The following is a 25,000-nucleotide window of genomic DNA, read 5'->3' on the forward strand; positions in this document are numbered from 1 at the left end:
CTTCCATCAGACGAATTTTCGTTTAACTCCGAATCTGTTAAGGACATAACTTCTTCCAAGGTAATGCATGGAGTATCGGTTCCTTGCTGTCCTAATTTTTTTTTTGCAGAAAATCAACTATACGTAACAATTTTTTAAACTAAATAGTGGATGCCTCCATGACGCTACAAGGCGGTGTGAAGAATACTTGTAAGACATCTCATTAAGGCATTTTCTACGTCATAAGCGTCGCTTTGGTTTCGAATACCGCACTTTCAATATAAGATTTTCTCATATTCTCCATCAAACTAATTTCGTTTGTATTTAAAAATCCTGGCCCTATTCTGTTCTATCTTTCTTTCTTACTGTATTCTTAATCATCTCACCTGTACATCTGTCAAATAAAGTAAATAATTCGGCTCCTCGACCGATTTGTTTCGAAACGGGACCATAACTACCACTTCAGTGTATTCAACTGGGCTCGGGCCGCTATTTCGCACCTAAAACAGGTTAAACAAGTATAAAACAAGACCTACGTCAAGTTTCACTCTCAACAAAATAACTTTACAAAGTATCAGAGCTCGTTAAATGGACCTTGAAATATCTCAGAGTTTCGTTCTTTTTAAGAGTAGCAAAGTCGCACTATGCTTTGACGAGAAGGTGATTTTAAAGGTAGCAGACGCAATGACCATATTTTGGCTCACAACTACAGAGAAGGGAATTTCAAAGTCTGACTAAGGGCCTGGACAAACGGGAAATGTTTGGCGTTCAAACAACATAAAGCACTGTTTGGTGACCAAACATGCTGAAGTTAAAACATGTTTGATCTAACTCAGATCAAACTCCACAACTAAAGCACTATGGGTCACCAATACGTAAACAATACGTGAATACAAGCGGCTGAGCAAGCGTTGTACGCATGCACGCGCCAAATATGTTTGATACGGCTTGCCTAACGAACAAAACTTCTCCCATCAAACACGAGAACATAAGAAATGTTCTAAGTTGTTGATGGCCTTCAAATTTTATCAAACACGATCAAACAGCACCAAACAAGGTGGCGAAACGGTAAAATGGTTGGTCACAAAACAATGTTTGGAGTTGTTTAAACGCCAAACATTTCCCGTTTTTCCAGGTCCTAATGCTTTGAGACTGTTTAAGAAGGTGAGCGTTACTCACACACTGAGTCAATAGGGCAAAATCGATTTCAATTTTCGACCAATACTTTGATACTATTTATTGCATGTTTGTTTATTTATTTATTTATTTATTTATTTATTTATTGTTTGTCAGAAGGTACCAGTTGTTGTTCTCCAATCGTAAACAGTCTCGTGCTTGTTTCGAAAAAGTTAATTGAGCCTCGTTTTTAAAACGAGCTTAGTGAACAGTCTTTCTTTCTCATGAGGACAAGTAGTTCTGATTCTTATATATAAAAAGTACAATCAACATTTTTTTCCTGGACCCGTTGGCAAACAAGCTCAAAGTGACCGGAACTTGGGAGAAGAGACATCTGCACGTATCCACTCACCGTTAGGATGTTTTTAACAGAAGGCCCAATGCCGGTGATCTCCTTGACCTCTGAAACTTCGTCATTGTACACGACTTGATCTGGCCTGGAAATCCTGCAAATAGGACAATCGTGATTATCTAGATGAAAGATCCTCGCAGTTAAATCAATGGAACAACTTCATTAGCTGGGAAGATGCCTGAAAAAATCTAGGCTTCAACAGAACTCCGAACCTAAAAGCCCCAGTGAAGACAGTGAGACCTTACCCGCTTATGCTGAGATCCGCTTCGAACTTCATCGGAACAGTCAGCTTGACAGTATTGTCAGACGAATTCAAATCTTTGCCGGGACTGCAAAATAAAAAAAAAAAGAAAAAGAAAAAATTTAGTTCATTTCGTGCCCCATGGGATGAAAAGCTGGGTTGGTGTAGTGTGGAGGGAGAGAAGGACTGTTGTTGGTGACTGACGTGACGTTAACCTGAAGCGGAAGTCACTGACTTTCGAGTTAACTCAGGTCAGTGAAAATGCTTTTCACTCAGGCTGTCAAAACGCAGGTCACCAAACAATAGTCCTTTCCAGGAATTTGGCTTCAGGATATACAATAGCTCTTTTCGGGAACAAAAACACGTTAAATGTCGAATTTTGCTGGTTTTAGAGGGCTTACCTTGTGGCCTCAAGAGAAATCTCAAGCTCACTGATGTTTCCTGTCACTCTTTGCGTGTCAAATCGGATGTCAAATTGCTTCTACGGACAACAAAATAAAGAAGATTCAATTCACTTCCAACATCTCGGAAGAAAAACTTTCTGAAGCAACTGACAAAACCTCAAGGACAGCAAAACAAAGATCTGGACTGCAACGAAAACTTCACCACCAATAACCTGCGATCAGGCTTTATTTTTGTTTCGCGTGCTACGTAATGTGGAGTTGGCGAAACGAAAAATAGAGCCTGACCAAATTCCTCTTCGAAATTCCTTCCGCCCACCTTTTTTGATTGATTGACATGTCCTTCGTCGGCCAATCAAATTTACTTCCATTTACACCAATACACGCGTGGACGGCAGATTCACGCTATTTGGTTTTGACCAAAGTTAATTACCGTGAGAGGAATATTATAAACGAATTCGAAAGTTACCGTTGGCTTTAATTTGAGAAAAACACATTTAAAGCATGGGGAATGTTTTCGACGAGTATATTGCGGCAAAGGCCGGTGTAATTCTCCCTCCGAACTTCACTGAATATGCAATCTGTTAAGCTTGACATCTTAATTTGTAATTGAGATAACCTAGCGTTTTGTCGTTGGACGGTTTGGCAATAGATTGTTAAAGAAAAAAAGAGAAATACATTATTCCTTTAACGTGTTTCCCATGAAGGTTTCTTTGGTGATTTTTTCGGGTAATATCTTCAGTTGCAGTGTATTTCTAGAATTGCGCGCAGTAAAATCATGATACGTTTGGCTGTTTAATTTTTTGATGGAGTACGAACAGTAAGATGGACTCGCAAAGTTTCTTTTATTGTTGTACAATTGATCTCTCTGGAAACATGCCATTTTAGTTTCTGGAGCATGAGTTTTAAGTTAAATCAACTGGAAATATTATGAAGTGTGCAAAAAAACCGTGTCATCAGTCATGTACAGTAAATAAATAAAGCCGTTTGATACAGATATTCAAAACATGCATTCGTGTAACTTGCGATTTTATCAGCATCTCCTCCTGTTGATATATATGTCCCTTGTCACATCCAGGAAACCAAAATGCATCGGCTTTCATTGCCATTTGAAAGAACCAGCTATTTAGCGGCTTTCAAAACATCAGGGAACTTTGTGCCAAAGTTCTTTCAACCCCATGGCCACAGAGCTCGACAACGGAATCGCTAATTTCACTCGTTCCAGAGATTCAAACCCGATTCTGGACAAGTTATGAGATGTTTCCGATGGCATATCTCCATTTATACAAATAAAATCAAGTTGCACCTTCCACGGCATTCTAAGAACAAAAGGGAGCAAATTCTTTCTTACACTTATGGCGGATTAGTCTCGAGTACTTCGCGAGAGCTCCGCGCAATCACGTTGGCATTTTCACTTCCGGCGTTTCAACAGCCAATCAGATCACGAGTTTGGTCGGCCAAAATTTGGCCGACCGTTCGGAATTCTTGAGAGACTTTTGGTCAGGCCCAATTTTAGCGAGCGACGACATAAGAGAACATATGAGCTTAGCTAAAAATGGGCCTGATCGCAGGTTACACCACCAAACACTTTGGTACATTCAGTTGTTTTACCCTTATTTTCTCCTCAGCCGTCCGGAACACAAATCCTTGAATTTGATTGGACAAAACCTTTGCGATTCATTGTTTTCAACTCAGTTATATTGTTAAACACTTTTTAAAATTGTATCAGGGTAGCGACAGGTAATTGCATAAAGTATAGTTCACAGTTTCCAGTGTACAAACGAGAGTAGCGCCCTTCCAAAGAGCGTGAACTCCCGGGCCACTGTTAGGGACCTTTAGCCGATAGGAGGAAGAGGACCACTAAAAGTGCTTAATAATTTAATTAATTTTCCGTCCTGAGCATGCGCATAAGGTTCGGAGGCCGAAAAATTTCCGAAGTCATCCTCGTCCTCCGATGTTAAGGTCCCTATTGTCATAAAAGGAAGCACATAAATTCAAGATATTATGACAAACGCGAAAAATTGGACGATTGCTTTAACGAGTACGACAACGTTTTAGTGAGCCGTTCAAACAAGGACAATCGCGGCAACGTCGGCAAAACGGACAGAAGGTTTTCCGAGCAAGTTAGACCGACAGAACAACAGATAGCCAGACAGACAAGCAAACAAATAAGACAGACATACACGAAAGAAACGAGAAATGTATGCATTTGAAATGCGGATTATAGACGGAATGTAGAAGCGTTTCTCGCACTAAAATAATCACTTCTACATTTCTTCTATAATCCGAACTTCAAATATATACATTTCTTTCATTCATTGAGTCCTTCCACGGGAGCAAATTAATGATCCCAACAAATTGACCTGCTCCTAACTGTGTGGCGTCATAGCTCAGTTGGTAGAGCATGGGCTTTATTCGCGCGGCGGCCATATTGGCCATAGACTATAGATTTCCGTACCCCGAGCCTCGAGTTGAAATGTTTGGGAACGAGTTTCGGTGGGGAAAAACAAAAGTTTTCAATCCCTCGGGATTCAACATGGCTGCCGTGTGATTAATTAAGGCCCATTGCACCGGCATCGCAGAGGTCATGGGTTCGAATCCCGTTGAAACCGCCCGAGGTTTCGGGCGAAGGGGTGTCTTGAAGACTAAGACCTGTAAGACCCCTAGGACCCTGAGACTTGAAAACAAAGAGAGTAACTCAAATCCCTCAGTTTGGCTAACCCAAGGCCTAACTAGGCCTAAAGTTGGTTTTTAGGCCTCGGGTTAGCCAAATTGAGGGTATTGGGGGTACCGGTACTTCCTTCGAGTCTTAGGTTCTTAGGGTTTTCAGGGGTCTTTGTTTTCAAGACACCCCCCACGGCGGCCACGTTGAGTTCCGAGGGATTGAAAACTCGAATTTTTCCCCACCGAAACTCGTTCCCAAACATTTCAACTTGAGGCTCGGGGTACGAAATCTATTGTCTATGCTGAAAATTATGGACCATCGATGAGAGAGTAAAGTCTGAGTTCTACTTACCTTTGCGTATTTTCCGAAAGGGTTGCCAACAATACACTCCACTTTGCTGATGTCAGCTGAGCTCTTTGCGCCGAAAAAGCCTCTTGAAATTGTTATTTTGGAACAAGAGACGCCCTAGAAGAAGCACATTCCTTAGTTAGGTGTTGAGCCTAGTCGCGGCCCCAGAGTTTCCTTCGTCCAAGAGGAAGGAGAGAGACCCCCAGCTGGGACTGAGCTGGGTCGGTTGGCACAGTGGTGATGGATAGCACCCGCCTTCCATCAAACTGTCCCGGGTTCGGTTCTCGGACTCGGCATACATGCATGCTGAGTTTGTTGGTTTACGCACCGAGGGGTCCGAGGGGTTTCAAGTTTTCCTCGGGGCACTCCGGCTTTTTCCTTTCGTCAAAAACCAACTGATTTGATTTAGCTTCTACAGGTTTCGCAGTTAGTAGAACAATTGTGCGCAGCTGTCAAAGCTAGAGACTAATGGAGCGCTTAGAAATATAATCCTGGTGCCAGTTTCGCGAGAGTCCCTAGCTCTTCGGCTCTTTTCCGGTTGTCACGGCTCCGTCTGAATCTTAAGAGTGGAGAAGACTTAAGTCATCAAAATTTATAATCATTTCTCTTTTTGTTATCTTGAAAACATGATAAAAGACTTGTCTTCCCAAGAAAAGTGGATAGCAATTTCAAAACGGGCCCTTAGACATAATGTTGCCGCTATTCTGGCCAATTTTTAGAGTATAATTATAACTAAATATTGATGAGTCCTACCTGATTGCTACCCGAATAGTCCATTATAGACGGATACAAGACAATGACCTTTCCAGGGTAGGCTGAGTCCTGTGCTTTGTTTTCCAACGCTATCCCGACAATCAATTCGTTGTCTGTTCCAACGCGAAGTTCTTTTTGATCTGCAGGAGCGCTTCGAATTGAATGAAAACAAACTTAATTTACTTATTACACGAAAGCCTCTCTTTCCCTTCTCTATCTCGTAAAGCACGACGATCTTCATTGTTTATATCATTAATTATAACCGAGAAATAAGCTTGTTAGTGTATCACTTACTCTATGCCAAATCTCACTTGTCCTTTGACAGAAAGATCGGGCTCGCAGAGTTTGTCTGGTCCGCATTGCTTTACAAAGAAAGCCTATGTATGGAAAAAGGAAAACAAAGTTTAAAATTAGCATTAAAGAAAGGAAGAAATTAGAATTGGATGAAAGAACCCATATCATGCAAGCAAGCAAGCAAGCAAGCAAGCTTCAATTGCGCGGAATATCGCGAGATACCTCGCGGGCTAGATACAAATTACTTAACACGATACACTAACCTCCGCTGCAAAAGACCGCTGAGTTATGTCATTGTAGTCGTTTAGTATCGGACAAAGCTCGCAAGAGGAGGGCTGGGCAAGATCGTAGACCAGGTCAAATGTCAAAGGGTCACTTACGCTACTGATTTCTTCTTTTTTCTGAAAAGAAAAGAGATTTTGATAGTTTATTTGTTGCACATGCGCACGTGCAGTCACTCGCTCCACGTGCAGCCGCAGCACGTGGGCTCTATCGTCATAGTCCCACTGAACCGGAACTGCGTTTGTTTTTTTTTGCGGCAAAGGTAGTCTAAAAATAGCTCGGCCTCTAAAAATGTGGTGACGTAGGATTAATATGGCAGTTGTTCGCGCCATGTCACGGGTGCCTGACAGACTTAATTAAGACTACATTTTTCTCAAGAATACCACCGAAACACTTACCCTTAAATAGACCGTGTGATTGAAATCGCAATACCATTCTTGCTCCAGAGGAAGGGAAACTTGCTGAACGATTTTAAAAAGAGTCTTCTTGTCTTGCAGGAAAAACATTCGCTGCAAGTTATCTTCTGAACGACTTTTGTCGAGCTCAATGGTATAAGTAACATTTTGCAGCCCTTAAGAAAGAAATAAAAGCAGAAAAAAGTTATTCCTACTTCTTGGGGGTGAACGTTGATGGAAATCTAATGGAATGGAAAATAGGAAATATAGAAAAAACAATGCTTTCTTTATATGGGAAGTTCTTTTGGCTATCAATATAATTAACCGACGATCTGTTGCCAGGAACCGACCAGTCACCTATTTACAAAGGGTGAAAATATTGAGCACCAGGAATGCAACCTCGCGTTGTAATGATTCTGGCCACAGTGGTAGTCACTTCCGGTGTTTGTGTTTTCGGTGCTATTTGTTATTACAAGGTTTTGCGAGTGCATGTCACTTTCTGGCTGTCGGCCATATTGCCGTTCACTGCCGTTCACAATAAAGTAGTGTTACGTCAACGCTAAGGCCGCAGTTTGATTTATACCACACAGAACCACTGCAGGCGTAACCACATGGAAGTCTAACGCCGATTACGCTGCCAACGTTTTAAATTCTTCACAGATGATTTTTTTCCAATGATGACTCGGGGATAATCGCAAAAAAAAAAAAAAAAACCAAGTGTTTTTTTACAGGAGTCGAACCTACGACTGAGCTGCCGGAGGGCCATAAAATAAGGTTTTCAAACGTTGCATAAATGGACTAACCAGAGGACTGTCTTGGCTTTTGATTCTTAAACCTCAAGCAAACAGTCAAGTCAATGCTGGAAAAAAAAAGAAACAAACAAACAAAAGCACTTAAGGCCTGAAACTCAAATTTCCGTTTGTTGGGATGACTGCGCTATTCTAAAGACAAACCTAACCTTACAAAAACGTTGGTAGACCAGTGAGGATTCAGATCTATTATATATATATATATATAGTTTCTCTCCTACACTCTCTCTCTCTCTCTCTCTCTCTCTCTCTCTCTATATATATATATATATATATATATATATATCTAACGCTCCGCCCAAATTTCTAACGCTCCGCCCAAATTGTTTTTTGGGCTCGTTAATGAGATGTTTTGTCTTGTCTCTCTCGTGCTGTCGAACGACAGCACGAGAGAGAATTGAGAATTGGAGATGTCAAATTCACGGCAATGAATATGTACAAGTACGAGGAAAGGTTACGTTTTTACGGCTGGTATTTTTTACAGGTCATTGTTTTACTAATACAGAAAGTATCCTAAACATGCATAAAGGCTAACCTTAGGCCTAATTAGGCCAACACAAAAGTTCTCAGGCCTATGATTAGCTTTTTTGAATGCTTAGGATACATTCTGTATTGGTAAAACAATGACTTGTGACCAGTCGCGTTTTTACAAACGTTGGCCGTGTAGCACTTATATTTCAACAGAATTAACAATGATAGAGTAATGTGAAGTGCTATTGTGAATTCCTACCCTGGTCAGAGTTCTTCTTTGTCCTTGAGTGGGGTCATTTCCATTAGTAGGGCTAACGCTCACATGGTTTACATGGGTAGAAAATAGCACTACACATAACTGAATGTTGAACCCAATTCAAATCTCCCGGGATTAAGATTCTTTGTCTATTGTACTTGCATGATAATGTAGCATTCATATTTAAATGATATGGAAATACCTGGAACAAAACGTTTTGTTCCCAAAGGGTTTGAATTCGATACAACATTGAGTTAGACGATTAGGTCTATTGCACTGCACTGCTTGCTGTTAAAGTACCTTATACGTGAAATTCCATCGCTTGCCTTTCTTACTGTACCGTTATCTTCTAAAGATATTTGTGTATTATTCAAGGTAATATTCCCTTCCATGATTACAATTGACCTTGATCTGGAAAATAAAAGGAAATAAACAAACAAAAACACTAGATAAAAATCCAAGGTGTGTCGGAAACGAGCGGTTACCTTAGCCTACAGGACGCGCGACAACACGCAAAACGCAAGCCGCGTGAGTGGGCGCCCTTCGCTTTTCCGCGCAAGATGGCTCCCACAGCCTGTCACACAGGATACGCTCCAGAAAAATCCTGAGGTTGTCACAGTGTTCTGAATTTAGCGATCCCTTAATGTTTCAGAATTGAAAACAACAATAGCAAGTAAATTTACTACCTGAAAAGAAAGGCCTTGTCCGAGGAATAAGCTCCAACAGCAAGATCTGTAACAAAATAACAAATATGTTTGCATTTGGACAATTGATCAGGGAACAAAGAAAGCGAAAGGAAGAGGACGAGATTTAGAACAGGAAAGAGAAGGATTAGAGTCTATTCGCTCATTTACTTAAACGAAAAGCTAATATTGTACCTTTTTTACATAGTCAACAGAATATCGCGTTTTTGATCGGCCAATGCATAAAGAGGTTGTAGACCAACCTCGTTCCCAGGCTCTCTCTCTTTTCCTCCATTACAAGGGAAGAAGAGAGAGAGCCTGGGAACGAGGTTAGTTGTAGACTGCAATAGAGATTATAGAGCGCAATACGGAAATTGCTATGGAAACACAGCCAAGGAGTAATTTTGTTGCGTATTTAATAAGTAAAAAACTCCGATGAACTTGCTTGCTCATTTCGTGATTTATGGCCACTCGAGATGTTTTGAAAATTTTCAAATTGCACTCGCCAACGACTCGTGCAATTTTGAGAAATTTCAAAACCTTACTCGTGGCCATAAATGACAAAATACTCTCGCGGTCACACGATTTCCTATACAAGAGTTCACTTCCCCAAAGCGTAATTACGATGGCCGTTTGCTTTGCTCCTCAAGTAAAGTTTCCATGAGTTACGTAAAACGAAATAAGAGAAAAATGAAAAACTGTTTTGAGAGCCGACAGTACAAAAAGGGGAAGACTGGCTGGCCTGAATGGGCAGAAAAGAAGGAAAGGGAATAAAGAATAAAGAGTGGAGCTTACGAGAAAGAGTGTATGTATGAGGGGGGGGGGGGGGGATGGGGGGGATCACTAATATACAGCTAGGGGTGGAGAAGGGAAGATATTGGCCAAAGGGAAGGATGGAAGAACAAATATTTCAGATTGAAAGGGAAGAAAAGGATACGAAAAAGAAATATGCCAAAGCTAGGGTACGGAGGATGGTGGAAGGCGAGATGGAAAGTAAAATAGCAAATTGAGGTAAATACACCTTATTCCAAAATGGCCGCCATTTTAGTATTTTTTTGTTTTCATGCAAATTGGCCCTTATGGCCTCGTTCAAGGTTAAATATTCTTTTGAATTTTACGTTTGAAAGCGAGAACATAAAGGCCAATTTGGCATAAGGTGTATATTGAAAGAGCTGCAGTGTTCCAGATAGGAATGTTTTCCTGTCGCGTAATGAGTGAGCAACGTTTCGTGCAACAAAGAGGTATCCTGAGGATCGCGGGATTGAAATAAGGCTTCGCGCGCTTCTTATAGCATCGTACCTGGATAGCCATTGTTGTCCATATCCATATCACCAGCAAGTGAATACCCAAACGTTTTTACACCAGGAGAGACCTCAGACGCTTGAATTACCTGGTTTTTTTTTTAAGGGAAAAGTAAGAGTTTACTTCAGTTGAAGATACGAAAGACTGCAACAGCGAGGAACTTTTTGAGGCTAACCTGTCTCGGGGAGGTTTCGATGCCATCTTTGCTTCCAAAGAAGATGTACACCACACCACCCTGATTGTGGCCTGCATACGGAGCACTGATCGCAACGTCTGTTTTTTAAAGAGGGGAAACAAAACGCAAGATAATATTAGTAATGATGAACTTTATTTAAGTATCAACTGCATTGAGCGATGGGGCGCTGATTGGGGACAGTGTACAGATATGAAATCGAAGGCGTTCACTAGATAATTTATTGACCGCGGCCATGGATGAGGTAATGAGGCCCTGTTAGGGGGGTTTAGTCCTTCCTGATCCCTAAAATTCCGCGGGCAGTTATCCCTTTTCCCTAAAATTACTGAGACTGTTATCCCCAAAATTACTTATCCTTGGAAATTGACAATAACTGGGGCAATTCTAAAGTGTAAAGGCCTGGCCAAACGCACGCAACATTTTCAACTTTTTTAACGCAGCATGTCAATGTTTATGCGTCCCAGGTTCCTGGCCCGCAACAAGTGGACCTAGCGCGCATGCCTTAGTGAAACAATGTTGCGTGAACGTGGCGAAATGAGTATAACATCATGCAACATCCAAAATATTTCACGGAAAATTTGATCGTTTTAAATTTGATCCAACATCATCCAACATATCGCAACAGGGTGGCCAAACGTACGCAACATGTTGCGCCCAACAATGTTGAAAGATGTTGCGTTGAAATGTTGCGAGCGTTTGGCCAGGCCCTTAAAACGATCCGTTTTTTAACAGATAACCTAATGCACAAACAGTTGACCAAATTAAAGAGCCTGGGAGCAAATCTTGGATGTCTTGCTTGAATTTGGACTGATAAATGACCCGTTACTGTTCATCACAAGTTGCCAGAGATGTAAATCCTTTTGCAAAAGTGACCAAAAATATGATAATTGAGAAAAATAATCAAAGATATTTTATAATAATCCCTAAAACTATATCGGTTATCCCTAATCCCTATAAATATTTCGTCAGTTATCCCTTGTCCTTAAAATTATTTTTCCAGTTATCCCTTATCCCTCAAACCCCATAACGGGGTCTCAGTAATGTGATGATGAAGATCCTGCATTTCGACTTTGATTATCGACCTTGTGGAAGGCCTGGGTGTGGTCAGAATGGCCGTTTTCATACTAGAGACGTATAATACGTCTGGGCGACTTTGGGCAATTTCATTTAATGGGTCTTTTAGTTGGTCATTTAATTCGTCCCGTATAAAGACGGGCGAGAGACACATTATACGTCTAAACAAACTTAATCGTTTAGTGCCTCTTCAAAGACGCATTAAACGATTTAGTGTGTCCAGACGTATAATGCGTCTCTCCCCCGTCTTTAAACCCGCCCAGACGTATTATTTAAGCAATAAAGGACGTTTACCGTGTTTCCATAACCTCATCTAAACACGAGGGGGAGTTGGGAGAATTGGAGACAGTTATGCAAACCTGAGGCGCAGTCGAGGGTTTGAACAACTTCCCCGAGTGTTTAGATGAGGCCATGGAAACACGGAAAAAAGTCCTCTATTGCTTTTAGAAAATATTTTTCAAAGATAATTCGGCAAATTAAGGAAACAAATAAAGGAAAATTCTTGATTGAAACAGATTTTCTTCATACACGCTCATATTTCCTACCAACTAATCAAAACGCGCGTCTGACAATACATAACCAATCAAAATTCGTGTGATGTCACAGCCGTGTTCCATATTCTCATCTAAACACAGCTATTGACCAATGAGAGTGCGCGTACTATTCTAATTATTTTATAAAGGTCTCTAGTATCAAAACGGCCAAGGTCGCAAAAATAGCTCGGTTCAACACTTCTTCTAACAACTGAACATTTTCTCTAGTAAGTGGAAGACGTTTTTTCTTTTACCTGAATACTCATCTTGGTTCAAATCTCCTGCGACAGCCATCGCAAAACCAAAGAGGGCATGCTTGGTTCTTGGACCTTCCAGAGTAAGAGCCGGTACATGATTGAGAGTTCCTGGTGTCTGAAGAGATCAAACCATGATTATTTTAAACAATTACAGAGAATTATAGTTAATGTATCTCAAGAGAATTTTCCTGAAAGGAATTGGTGTTAATCACGGAAAACTGAAAAACACCTTCCAGAGTGAAATTTCTACTGATATTTCAAGTGGGAAAAGACAATTGCTTACTGTATTCCCCAATCCGAGCCAGAAATGGTTCTATCGAAACACCAGTTCAAAGTTCACCTTCCCGTTTGGGCTAGTTTATTCCAGTGTGAACGTAAACAGAGAGACTAAAAGATTCGATCCAAGAGATCTTCGAAAATTAAAGGCCTCTGGGAGGAACGTTCAATGTGACCGCAATTAATCTGCGGAAAAATCTGCTCATTAAAGACGTAAATAATTTATGATTTTCAAACAAACTGAAAAATTGTCTAGTAATCAACATCTGTATATCTAATGCATATTTCCTTTATTTACACTAAAGCTTCCATCGATTTTTTCCTTCTAAATATCATGTACGAAAAAAATAACGAATTAAGGACGGTGCCTACTAATTCAAAGGTATTTTTGCGCGGTTGTATGGATATGCGGGAAAAGCAGATCTCAACAAGTTTTATTAAATTCCAAAAAGAAAATTGGGGGTAACAACGCATTTTTTAAAGATAATTAAACAATGTATGGCTCTGAAAAATGCATGGCTACCCTCCATTCTCTTTTTGGATAGCAAGAGCACTTGCTAAATTCTGCTTTCTTCGAATAGTTTTAAACCGCGCAAAAATATCCCTGCATTAGTAAGCACTACCGATAGGAAATCCGAGTATCTGGAGATGCGCAGAACGTATGCGCAATGACAATAGTAGGCACCGTATTTAACAAGAACACTCAATGCTCACGTTGAATAAGTCATTTACAGTACTCGCGTTACTGTTGCACCACAGGTACGAACTCGTGACGAAATGTAACAACAGTGAATGTGCAGTACTCACCTTCCCGTTATTAATGTAGACATAGACTCTGCCCTCATCTTGACCATGGTAGGGAGCGGAGACCAATAAATCTGAATATCTAAAACAAGAATAGCGAGTTTCTAAACGACAACGGCGACGCGGCAACTACAACGTCAAACAGCAAGAATTATTAGTTGTGGTTACACACACCTTGGGTTTGGGGCCTTCAGGAAGGTAAATGGCTTGGGTCTGGTTCAGCTCAGTTTTCATGTTACCCTTGGGGATGCGGTTACGCAGTAAAAGACTCCCCTTAGGGTAAAATATAATTAGATATGAGTTCACTGACCTTGCAAATTAGTTATTTTTTTATGATTGGCCAAGCCACCTCATGGAGAAGATAAACCGTACTTTTGAGTTCAGGAATTGTCATGGGAAGTTCTTTTGTTCTTTTTGATGTATCCATGGAAATAACCCTAGGGCAGTTTCGGTCTAGAGAGAGCGGTTACACAGAAAAACGTTCTTGCCTGTGGGCAAACGCTTTTTACCCATGGGTAAAAGGGCTAGTGTAACCACAGCTAATAATATCATTGGTTAAAAAGAGGAAAAAAATTGTGCTGCACGTGCGGAACGCATTTTAGCACATATTCGTGCACAACAACGACGTGAAATCACCAAATTTGAGGCTTTAAAGACAACGAGAGCACGCAACAGAGAATCTTTCATTTTCTATTTTTACTCAGCTGAAACCGCTCGTACCAATTCACTGTTAGGATAATTCGTCCACATCGTACGACATGAACGAGATGGAATAATGGAAAGAGATGGTCGATTGAAAAAAAAATTACAAAAAAAATTACCCTAATGGAAGAGATAGGTCACGAGGTAGAGGTTTGCGACCTGAGCGCAGGAAAAACACGGGAAAATCACTGAGAGTTTAGCAATGCACACCAAAAGTACGTAATTGATCGCAAGTTTTTTTTTCCGACACTCAAATGAAGTTGAAGGACACAAGTGCTCTACTCAATGAGCAAATTAAATCAACCCAAATGTTTGGTTTGGCGAGAGGGTAAACTGGAGTACCCGCATAACCGGAGCGAAGTAGAGAACTAATCAGGGAGCCAAGCAAAGACGGCTACGAGAAAGCGGTTTAAAATATTACTTTCCGTTAATGCATTGATTTCGCGAGTACTCTAAGTCCTTCGATATTGAAAATGTCTATCAACATTTTAGGCCGAATCAGGCACCTTATTCCAAAATGGGCCCCTGTTTTAACATTCTTTTTCTTGCTTGCAAATTAGCCCTATTTGCCTCGTTCTTAAACTTAAAATTCAAGAGCATATTTAACCTTAAATAAAACGAGGCGACAAGGGCTAATTTGCAAGCAAACAAAAGAATGACTGAAATGATAGCAATTTTGGAATAAGGTGTATAAAATTGGTATAAACGGTCGTTCTTTGGAGAGAAAATTGAAAATTTATTGTGGGGTGCTCGCGTTCTCCACATGACCTCAAATTTTCTCATTTCACGAAGTTGTTAAGCTACGATAAAACGAGCAACAAAAACGTCCAACTTGTCTCGCAACATTACTGCGAAACTAGTCGAAAAGCGATGTTGCGCGTTTTACATCCCACACAAAACCTGTCTCGCAAACGAAAAACTGTGCTGCAAGTTGCTGCAGCGTGTTGCAGAAAGTAGTACGGACCTCTACTTTCTGCAAACACGCTGCAGCAACTTGCAACACATTTTTTTGTTGCAAGACAGGTTGTACGTGGGGTGTAAAACGCGCAACATCGCTTTTCGACTAGTTTCGCAGTAATGTTGCGAGACAAGTTGGACGCTTTTGTTGCTCGTATGACCGTAGCTTTAGGACGAGAACAGCCAAGAAATGTGCCAAATATGTAAAACGCACGTGCGGCACGTGCGGAGCGTGCAGATCCTTGGCGTTGTCGTGACCGTCGTCGTCGTCGTTATCCTTGGTTAAGCTTTCAAATGAACTCTGGTTTTCGAGTTCGAGTCCTGGAATAGGGTCCCGGGGGACGAATTGGTGCAGGGCGAGCGATCTCACCACAAGCGCCAGCTACAAGTGGCCATTGAAATTTATCTCTCTAAATGTGAATTACGTATGGGGACATGTTAAGTTTACATCACCTGTCATTGTTTAAATCGACAGCACAAAGCGAATAGCCAAAGTTGCTTCCAATCTGAAAAAAACCCGACACCGTTCACACCTAAAAAATTGAAGTTTGCGCAGTCATTGAAATTAAGGGAGCAACTTCATCGTGCGATTGCCCTGAGCGCTTCGTGGTTTTTGTGTAAAGCACTCTGCAATCGCGCCTCCATGGGTTTGAATCCCAGTTAGGCCTGCCTTTTATTATGGCTTCTTAACAACTGCTTAAGGCCCGTCGACACATTAACATCCGTTCGATTTTGTTGAAAGATGTTGAACGATGTTGACTGCTGGGGTGGGCAAACGTTTTCAACACATTGATGATTCAACAAAGCTTTACGAGAGGGATGGTATAGACCAATTCGGCTAACTCAATGTTGTACCCAATTCAAATCTTTTGGGAACAACTTGAAAAGTTTTGTTCCAAGTATTTAATGTGAGTGCTTCACTGTCATGCAAATTCATCACACAAAGAATCTTAACCCCGAGAGATTTGAATTGGGTACAACATTGAGTTAGACGAATAGGCCATTTCCGAGTTCATGTCTGCCTATTCCTCAAAGCGAGTCTAAGTGCAAAATTAGTTCTACTTTACATGTGAATGAAAACTAATTTTCATAACAAAAACTTCGCACGTAGACTCGCTTTGAAGAGGACGCAGACATGAACTCGCAAATGGCCTATTGGTCTATTCAGTCCCAAGCTGCAGCCGTTGTTGTCGCTATGGATACGGACATGGATACATCATTGTGAAACCTATTAGTGCGCACGCGCATACCCAACAATGTTGAAAGTGAACTGCTTCAACTTCATTCAATATTCGCGAAAACAAAAGAAATGTTGATTGGTTTTGAAGAAAAGTTTAAACGCTTTTAAAAAACTCATTCAACATCGATTCAGCGGTTTCAACATGGCGCTGTTCAACAAAATCGAACGAATGTTGAAGTAAAGCTTGATGCTGTTTGCCACGGTCTTCAAATTTTTCTTAACCGCGATAATCATTCTCATAAGAAATAGTTTTTTGTAAACCGCCTTTCAAATATACAGTATCACACATATTCTCTTATTCACTTCACCCCTTACAGGATAAGAACGAAACGAAACGAACTCGTAAACGCCCAGCTCTAAGATGGCTTGATAACGCAGTTGGTAAAGTCGAGATCAGCGTGATGATCGCACTGCCTGAATGGTTCAAGTCTCAGTCAAAGCACTATATACACTTTTTTTTTTTCAGATCTCGAGAAAGATTTGGAGTTTACCTTTCACAGAAACTACGGCTTACCTCCACATCCTGAGGCAAAGGAAGGGAAAATCTCACTTTAATGTCGTCTTTTCCCGAAGGATAAAACGCCATAACCTACGAAAAAAATACAGTTCCACAGTCTACGACTTTACAAACCCTCGATTCTGCGAATGTTCTTGGGGGCGTCATTTTTTCGGCTACGAGTTTGAGGACGACTGCTTTAGACAGTGATTCATTTTGCCCAGTTTTCCCTATGACATGGTAAGCAAGGAAAGAAAATTTGGAGTTCTTTGTTACGAACATGACAATTTAATATTTGACATTCGTACTAGTTTTAAAACCTATAGGTTGCTAATTCTTTGCACCCGGTTAAACCGAACTAGAAAACAACGGCATTCGTACCAACGTTTCGTGATGTAGCCGACCCAAGATTAGGGAACTTAAGCAACGACAACGGCGACGGGCAACGAGAACGTCACAAATTTGCATATTTCGTGAGAAAAAACAATAGCTTTGCACGCCCTGCACGTGCGTTTTTCACTTTTGTCAATTTCTTTGCCATCGTCCACAAAACCAAAACGTGAAATAGCCAAATTTGAAATTTTGTGAGGAACGTCAGCACTAGTGAAAATAAATTTTTAATTTCTCTCCTAAAAAAAGCCCCTTTCAGACCAGTGTCACTCTTGAGGAACTACCACACCCTTGTCATAAGGTTGAAATAGTCACGAAGTGATTTCAATGACGCAAATTTATATAGGTGGTTAGCAACCAATCCCTAGAGACTCAGATAACAATGCAGCAATGTGCAACTGCTGCTGGACGAAGTTATGAGACATCTTTTGCTTTCGTCCTACATGACGGCGATGACGAAACGTGAAAACCACCTATTTTGAGATGACGTTCTCGTTACCGTCGCCGTTATCGTTGCTTAAGTACTTAATTGTATTTGTAAAACAAGTTTGCAGTACTACTTTTTTCTTTAAATGATTCGCATGATTTTACTTGATTTCATTCGCACCTGTATGTCGTATTGAACTTATCAAGACAAAAACGTGAAAAAGCTTTTCTCTTTCCGACATTCGTGCATTAGCAACTGTTGAACCGGATGATACCAGCTTCTGAGACTGGAAAACGATTGTTTAATGGTCTCTAAAAAGTGCAACTTGCTAAAAGACCTAGTTCCCACATGACTCGATTAGCTTTGATATTTTTGAGTGGGTACTGTACTAATTTTTTTTTTAATGTCGCAACAAATCACTGTTGTTGTCAGCTTCGTTAAACATGGCGAATAATCAGGAGCTCATATACTAGGAGCGTACAACTTCATTGTATTTGTGGAAGGGCATTTTTAGAGACCAAGTTATTTTTAGATTAATTTTCCCGCGAAAGCTGATCTTTTCGACCAATCAAATGTCTTTCATGAGAGATTATTACCCATGGGATTGGAAATGGTCACTCGTGCAAGCCAAATGTTATTTGAGAACTCGTCTAAAAATTGCTCGATCTGTGAAAATACCGTTGCATAGAACCAGTACTGGAGTAACATAGCACCAGTATTAGTGTAACAAAGAACCTGTATTGGAGTTGTAGGCCTCTGGAATAATCTAGTCGAGCGTTCAACATGACAAAAGCAAACAAAAAAAAAACAGTAGCAAATTTCTCAGCAACAAATGCTGAACTGTGTGACATCAGCTGAGTCGTGAGCCGTGTGTCACAAGAGTTGGTGGAGGCATTCAGCTTCCACCTGCGTGTCCCGGGTTCGATTCCCGGAGTCCGACGCCGACCTATGTGGGTTGAGTTTGTTGGTTCTCTACCCTGCTCCAAACAGGTTGTTCCTTCGGGTATTAGGGTTCTTTCCCTACCCTCAAAATCAAAATTTGAACTGAAAACACGCCTTCGTTTATTGCTGCTCGAAAAGTGATACGTGCAATCGAAATGCAAACGTTCTGTTTGCAACGTTATCGTTTCGTTTCTGAACGGTAGAGAGGTTTTGGTAAATAGACACGTTTTTCATTGGATAATGCTGTGTACCAATTTTTGCTTACAGAAAATTAACTTGCTTGGCGCGCATTTTCTTCCAATGAGAAGCAAAGAAAACTTCTGCGCCGATCTCCTCGATATTCTGTCGCGCATGAGCGACGTGACGTCAATGAAGCGTCACTGCCACTCTCCCGCCATTGGACGGGCGTTAAAATTCAAACTGTCATAGCGGGTTTAAGCCGGTTGAAAGATTAATTATTCGTCCAAACTTCCGGTCGACATCGGTGCGTGGGAAATCAAGGAAACCTCCAAGCCAAGCAGGCTATCAAATAATCTACAATGAGGTAAATTCTTTTGAGAGACGAAACGAGATGAATAAATACTGGCAAATTTAAGCTTTGAGATAATAGTCAACGTAGCTAACCTAACTTACTTTTCCTTTCAGTTGCGAAGCACGGGTGGAGCTTGCAATTAACTCTGTGCGGAAAAAATAAAGTTGAAAATCAAATCAACACTAAAAGACGACCGAGAATACACCTTATTCCAAAATAGCCGAAATTTTAGTCTTCAAATGAAGCTATGATCTTCGCAGTTATGAGAGCAATTTTTGCAATTGCGTAGAGAAGCCTGAAAAATTCAGGACTTCAACGGGGTTTGAACCCGTGACCTCGCGATTCCGGTGCGACGCTCTAACCAACTGAGCTATGAAGCCACTGACGTTGGGAGCTGGTCACGGGTTCAAACCCCGTTGAAGTCCTGAATTTTTCAGGCTTCTCTACGCAATTGCAAAAATTGCTCTCATAACTGCGAAGATCATAGCTTCATTTGATTTCATATCCGCAGTTCATATATGATTCATTTCATATACCATTTCATCATTGATTCATTCCTCACGGGACCATTAGAACCCACAAATGACCAGCTCCCAACGTCAGTGGCTTCATAGCTCAGTTGGTTAGAGCGTCGCACCGGAATCGCGAGGTCACGGGTTCAAACCCCGTTGAAGTCCTGAATTTTTCAGGCTTCTCTACGCAATTGCAAAAATTGCTCTCATAACTGCGAAGATCATAGCTTCATTTGATTTCATATCCGCAGTTCATATATGATTCATTTCATATACCATTTCATCATTTTAGTCTTCCTTTGTTTGATTGCAAATTGGCCCTTTTGGCCTCGTTCAAGGTTAAGTATTCTTTTGAATTTTACGTTTAAAAGCGAGGACAAAAGGGCCAATTCGCAAGGAAACAAAAGAATAATAAAATGGTGGCCATTTTGGAAAAAGATGTACAAGTGAGTTTTAATTTCAGCAGACGCTTTCCAAACCCCGATTCCTTTGTTTCCGGTGAAAAGGGCGGTTCAGTTTTTTTCAATTAAGGAATCCGACCTGAAAGGTTTTCCGAGTCCAGTCCACTCCAATATCACTGACTTTAAAAGGTCCACATTCGTCCATAAGCCATTGCGTTCATTTGATTGTAAACACCCGTGATCTGATTGGCATGAGTACGTTGATGTCTTGCGGGTTGATTTCGTCGAACACGAAATTTGCATTGCGTTTTGGGCAAATATGGGCGTTTGAGCACTCCAGAAAACTTTTTTCAATGTAAATTATTTCTTTGATCTCCGCAAAGAGGAACCATTCCATATTTTAATTTTAAAGGTAATTGAGATTAAAAAAAAAGAAACTTTCAAAGACAAAATACCATCTCTGTCGCGTGAACTGAACCTTCCTATGGCGACAGCGTATCCTAAAAAGAAAGTGTACGGAAAGAATAAAACATTGTTTAACGTTTTGTGCTGTAAAAGGGAATCTTTGCTGACGTCATTGTTTGCGATCGGTCTCATTAACATACAAGTTTGCTCACAAAAGCTATAGTGCATGCTACTTCTGGTATTTCAGGGATTGCTCATTATCCAATGCACTTTCAATTCTTTGATTGCACTCACGTGATAAGACGGCCACGCTGGTGCCAAAACAATAGAAAAATGTAGCTTACGTTTTGCATAATAATAGAGTCAAATCCCAACATGACCCCGTGACGTCAGCTGCTATCAAAGAATATTCAGTACTTTAATTTTTTGCTAATGAGGCAACAAATTTAAACAACGATTCCCCGATATTGAAGGACAGACCCTGAGGAATGCAAAATTCTAGACACTGCAAGGCTCAAACAAACAATTTCCGAGAGCCAGTTGTTTTCTAGCTAGCCTCAAGAAAGAAATTAACACTACAAGGTAACCCACAGCTAGGAGACAGGCCGGAGTAAACTTCGAAAAAGGTTTCTGCCCAAAGAACAATCACAAACCCCGCAAGCAAAATCGACTGGTTTAAAAAATCTCCCGCCACTTCTCAAGTTGGTTTCACGCGTTTGGTTAAATAAATCGTCTCCGTTTCTGATTGTCTCAGTTGATCATTATTCACTACCTCTGTTGCGCCATTCAATACGAACGCGCTCCAAAACAACAGATGTACAAAACATCCCGTTGTATTCCTACATAGAAGACAATAATAAACGCATTTAGAGTTCACCAGACGCGCATGACTTTGAGGCGTGTAACTTGCAACTCTTCTCCTTGGAACAAAGCCGGGGATTTTAGGATACCAATTTTATGCCCAGATATGGACAAATTAACAAATGGAAAGTGGTTCAGCGTTGTCTGTACTCTTATCGACGACGATATTCGTCATCACAGTGGTCAAAATGTTGTGGACTCACGAGGTGCAGCCGAGCGAGTCCACAACAAATTTTGACCACTGTGATGACGAATATCGTTGTCGATAAGAGTACAGACAACGCTGAACCACTTTCCATTTGTTTTTTACCACAATATTCAACGCCAAAGACAGTTTTTATTTTAGAGCGTGACCAAAATCATGACTCAAAGAAAGAGAAAGCGTTATCTATAACTTTCTCGCAATATGATTGGTTTATTTCCCAAAATGGGCGTTCCTGATTGGCTATTACTTTGCATGACAAAATGACGAGAGCATGACGCGTACAGCGTCGTCTAGACTCTCATCGACAACGGCAAACAAGCCAATCAGATTGCGAGATTACAAGCAATTGTGGTAAAAATTAAGATCGATGCTGCACGCGCGGGAAATGCATGAGGTGCGTTACATCCAACGATAAGGAAAATTTTAAAACTCAAAAAAACCCCAGCTCTGACCCAGAGTTGGAACATTTACCCATTGCCATTCCAGTCAGGTGACCAACAGGGTCTTTTATTGGCTTAACCGATGGAGTCTTGTACGGTTTGTTCAAATCGTCAGAATAGTATAATGCGATGGAACCTGAAAAAGAAGAACAATAATGATAATGATGATGATGATGATAACAAATAATGAAATCAAATTCATGAGGTTTTGGGGTGCCGGAAGTAACTACCGGACACTGAGGGTAAAACACTACGTGGTTTTCAAATTGAAATGAATAAGTGCAAGAGTCCATCACGCAAAAGTAAGATTTACCCAAATCGGCCTGGTCCCCATCAGCGTCAGAAAAGTGTCTATTTTTAGACTTGGTTTTGCGGGTAAAATAATCGATAGACCAAATCGGTTAACTCAATGTTATACCGAATTCAAACCTTTTGGGAACAAAGCGTTTTGTTCCAGGAACTTTCCATATCATTTAAATGTGAGCGGCTAATTTAATTACAATGTAAATACAATACCTGAAGAATCTTAACCCCTGGAGATTTGAATTGGGTACAGCATTTGGTTTATTGTTTATTTTCCCGCAAAACTTGGTTTAAAAGTAGACACTTTTCTGACGCTGATGGGACAAACCTGATACCAGATTCTTACTCTTGAGTAATGGACTCTCGATAAGTTTTATGGCCAAAATGGTTGCGCAGAATCAAAACGCTCTAATCTGTTGGAGTGGGGTCAACAAATTCAATTTACGGACTGTAAATTCATCTACGCGGTTCGCATAAATAAATTTTGTGTAACGCCGCACAAGATGTCTCAGAGATACAAAAAGGGTGCCAACTTCCCGTGACATGGAATTTACGCAACTTCCGGTGGAGCGCAATCTACCGCCGACCAGATAGCCCAGTAGAGAGTGCACTAAACTTAAGTGCAGGAGCTCGAGGTCGCTGTTTCGAACGCGGCCGGACCAACATTCAGGGTCTTTAAATAACTGAGGAGAAAGTGATTCCTAAGCGATTCAATCCGCAAATGGAAAGACTTTCAAGTTTTCTCGGATAAAGACTATTAACCGAAGGCCTCGTCTCACAACACATTCAATCGTGACTCGGAAATACTCAGAAAAATTCCGAGTGCTCCGTTGCAGTTGTCGAACCTATACGACCTTCCGATTACTAGTTCGGATGCTCTACCTCGGAGCTATAGGAGACTCGTCAGTGGTGACTCGGGGATACTCGGAAAAATTCCGAGAGCTCCTTTGCAGGAATCGAACCTACGACCTTCTGATTACTAGTTCGGATGCTCAACCACTGAGCTATGGGAGACTCCTCAGTGGTGACTCGGGGATACTCGGAAAAAACCCGAGTGCTCCTTTGCAGGTGTCGAACCTATACGATCTTCCGATTACTAGTTCGGGTGCTCTACCTCTTAGCTATAGGAGACTTAGAAGTGGTGACTCGGGGATACTCGGAAAAATCCCGAGAGTTCCTTTGCAACAGTAGAACCTACAACCGTAGCTTCCGATTACTAGTTCGGATGCCTATATCACTCAGAGCTTTCGGAGACTCGTCAGTGGTGACTTGGGGATACTCGGAAAAATTCCGTGAGCTCCTTTGCAAGAGTCGAACCTACGACCGTAGCTGCCGATTACAAGTTCGGATGCCTCTATGACTCAGAGGTATAGTAAACTTGCGGGAATTCGGCCATTAATTATCAAGGATCAGGTAACAAGTGTTCCGCGCTTTACTGCTAGGAGTGAAATTGTTGAAACAGTGAATTCTCGCTATTGGAATCAATAACTGAGATGGAAATTGTTAAGCCCGTAAATAACCCTTGTCAGGAGCTCACCGAGAATAAATTTATTTTTTAGCAACAGGCTTTTCTCGCAAAAAGAATCATATTTCCCTTGACGTTGAGATAGCTCTGTTTTGATTGGCTTTTAAAACAGTGGGCGTGCGGAATCTCCCAAGGGAGATTGGCTTTTACAACAGTAGGCGTGCTGAATCCCCCGAGGAAGGAGTTGTATAAATAAATCTACTCGGGAAAGGGTTGATTCCCAGGCAAAGTATGGGGGACGAAAGCTCCCCTTGATGAGCTCTTGCCCTCGAAAATAATATGACCACAAGATAAATTTTCAAGTTTATTTAACGCCGTTCAAAACAATTTAATTTATGGCAAGTTGGTGCACATTCCATACCAAACGAGGTAAAATGTACGCGTTATTACAATAACACAAAATAATATTCTCAAATGACGGTCATATAGCGGTCGTCTTCGTTCAGCCTAAACGCCTCCCCCCCCCCACCCCCCCCCAAAAAAAAGCACCCTTAAGAGTCCTACGCGTTTCACTGCTATGTTACAAATAAGAATTGCACAAATAGGCAAATTCAATTGAGAGAATACGGCCCCAAATCCTTTCACGAGTAGGATACAATATTCGCGTTCGATCTGTAGAGGGTTTACAATGACCACTTTAGGTACAAATACAGATCTCGCAGATGCTGTATTTACCACTCACAAAATAATAATAATAATAATAATAATAATAATAATAATAATAATAATAATAATAAATTTCTTCTAGAGCGCAGCTACATAATCTCAGCGCGCTTAACAAAATATAGGAAATAAAATATGGGAAATATACAACTAAACTTACAAATACAAGAAGTTAAAAAATATATATATATACATAATGAAAAAAAAACGATGTAATAAAAGTACATATGAAGTTAATTAAAAAGAAATGTTTTGATGTTTTGAGGCTCTTTTTAATGTACTCTAAGTCAAGTTAACATACCATCGACAGAATAGCGGCCAGGCAATCCTATTAAAAACGTTCTACCATCGGATGAAGTTGCCCCACTTAATCCAGCCTGACAAGTACCATCTTGTGCAGGTTCATAATTCAAGTTTTTTCCATTGTCTGAAATTAAAATTACAGTTTGAGTTCA

The 25,000-nt window shown here is 40.8% G+C and overlaps 1 protein-coding gene across 1 annotated transcript in view; it reads right to left on the bottom strand.

Moving 5' to 3' along the window:
- Positions 1-25,000, bottom strand: part of LOC137967267 (integrin alpha-8-like) — a 43,439-nt gene that overhangs the window by 7,482 nt on the left and 10,957 nt on the right. Inside the window, exons 5-26 of the mRNA XM_068813788.1 lie at positions 24,847-24,972; positions 22,086-22,190; positions 20,599-20,643; positions 19,332-19,375; positions 16,958-17,032; positions 15,657-15,709; positions 13,548-13,626; positions 12,462-12,579; positions 10,583-10,680; positions 10,405-10,495; positions 9,109-9,154; positions 8,723-8,833; positions 7,690-7,745; positions 6,890-7,062; positions 6,473-6,610; positions 6,210-6,292; positions 5,916-6,066; positions 5,166-5,279; positions 2,150-2,229; positions 1,753-1,836; positions 1,508-1,601; positions 366-479 (exon numbers count right to left, since the gene is read on the bottom strand). Coding sequence (XP_068669889.1) covers positions 366-479; positions 1,508-1,601; positions 1,753-1,836; positions 2,150-2,229; positions 5,166-5,279; positions 5,916-6,066; positions 6,210-6,292; positions 6,473-6,610; positions 6,890-7,062; positions 7,690-7,745; positions 8,723-8,833; positions 9,109-9,154; positions 10,405-10,495; positions 10,583-10,680; positions 12,462-12,579; positions 13,548-13,626; positions 15,657-15,709; positions 16,958-17,032; positions 19,332-19,375; positions 20,599-20,643; positions 22,086-22,190; positions 24,847-24,972 — 2,078 coding nt within the window. The remainder of the gene's footprint in view (positions 1-365; positions 480-1,507; positions 1,602-1,752; positions 1,837-2,149; positions 2,230-5,165; positions 5,280-5,915; positions 6,067-6,209; positions 6,293-6,472; positions 6,611-6,889; positions 7,063-7,689; positions 7,746-8,722; positions 8,834-9,108; positions 9,155-10,404; positions 10,496-10,582; positions 10,681-12,461; positions 12,580-13,547; positions 13,627-15,656; positions 15,710-16,957; positions 17,033-19,331; positions 19,376-20,598; positions 20,644-22,085; positions 22,191-24,846; positions 24,973-25,000) is intronic.

This window comes from Montipora foliosa, chromosome 8 (assembly GCF_036669935.1).
Source record: "Montipora foliosa isolate CH-2021 chromosome 8, ASM3666993v2, whole genome shotgun sequence".
Lineage (NCBI taxonomy): Eukaryota > Metazoa > Cnidaria > Anthozoa > Scleractinia > Acroporidae > Montipora > Montipora foliosa.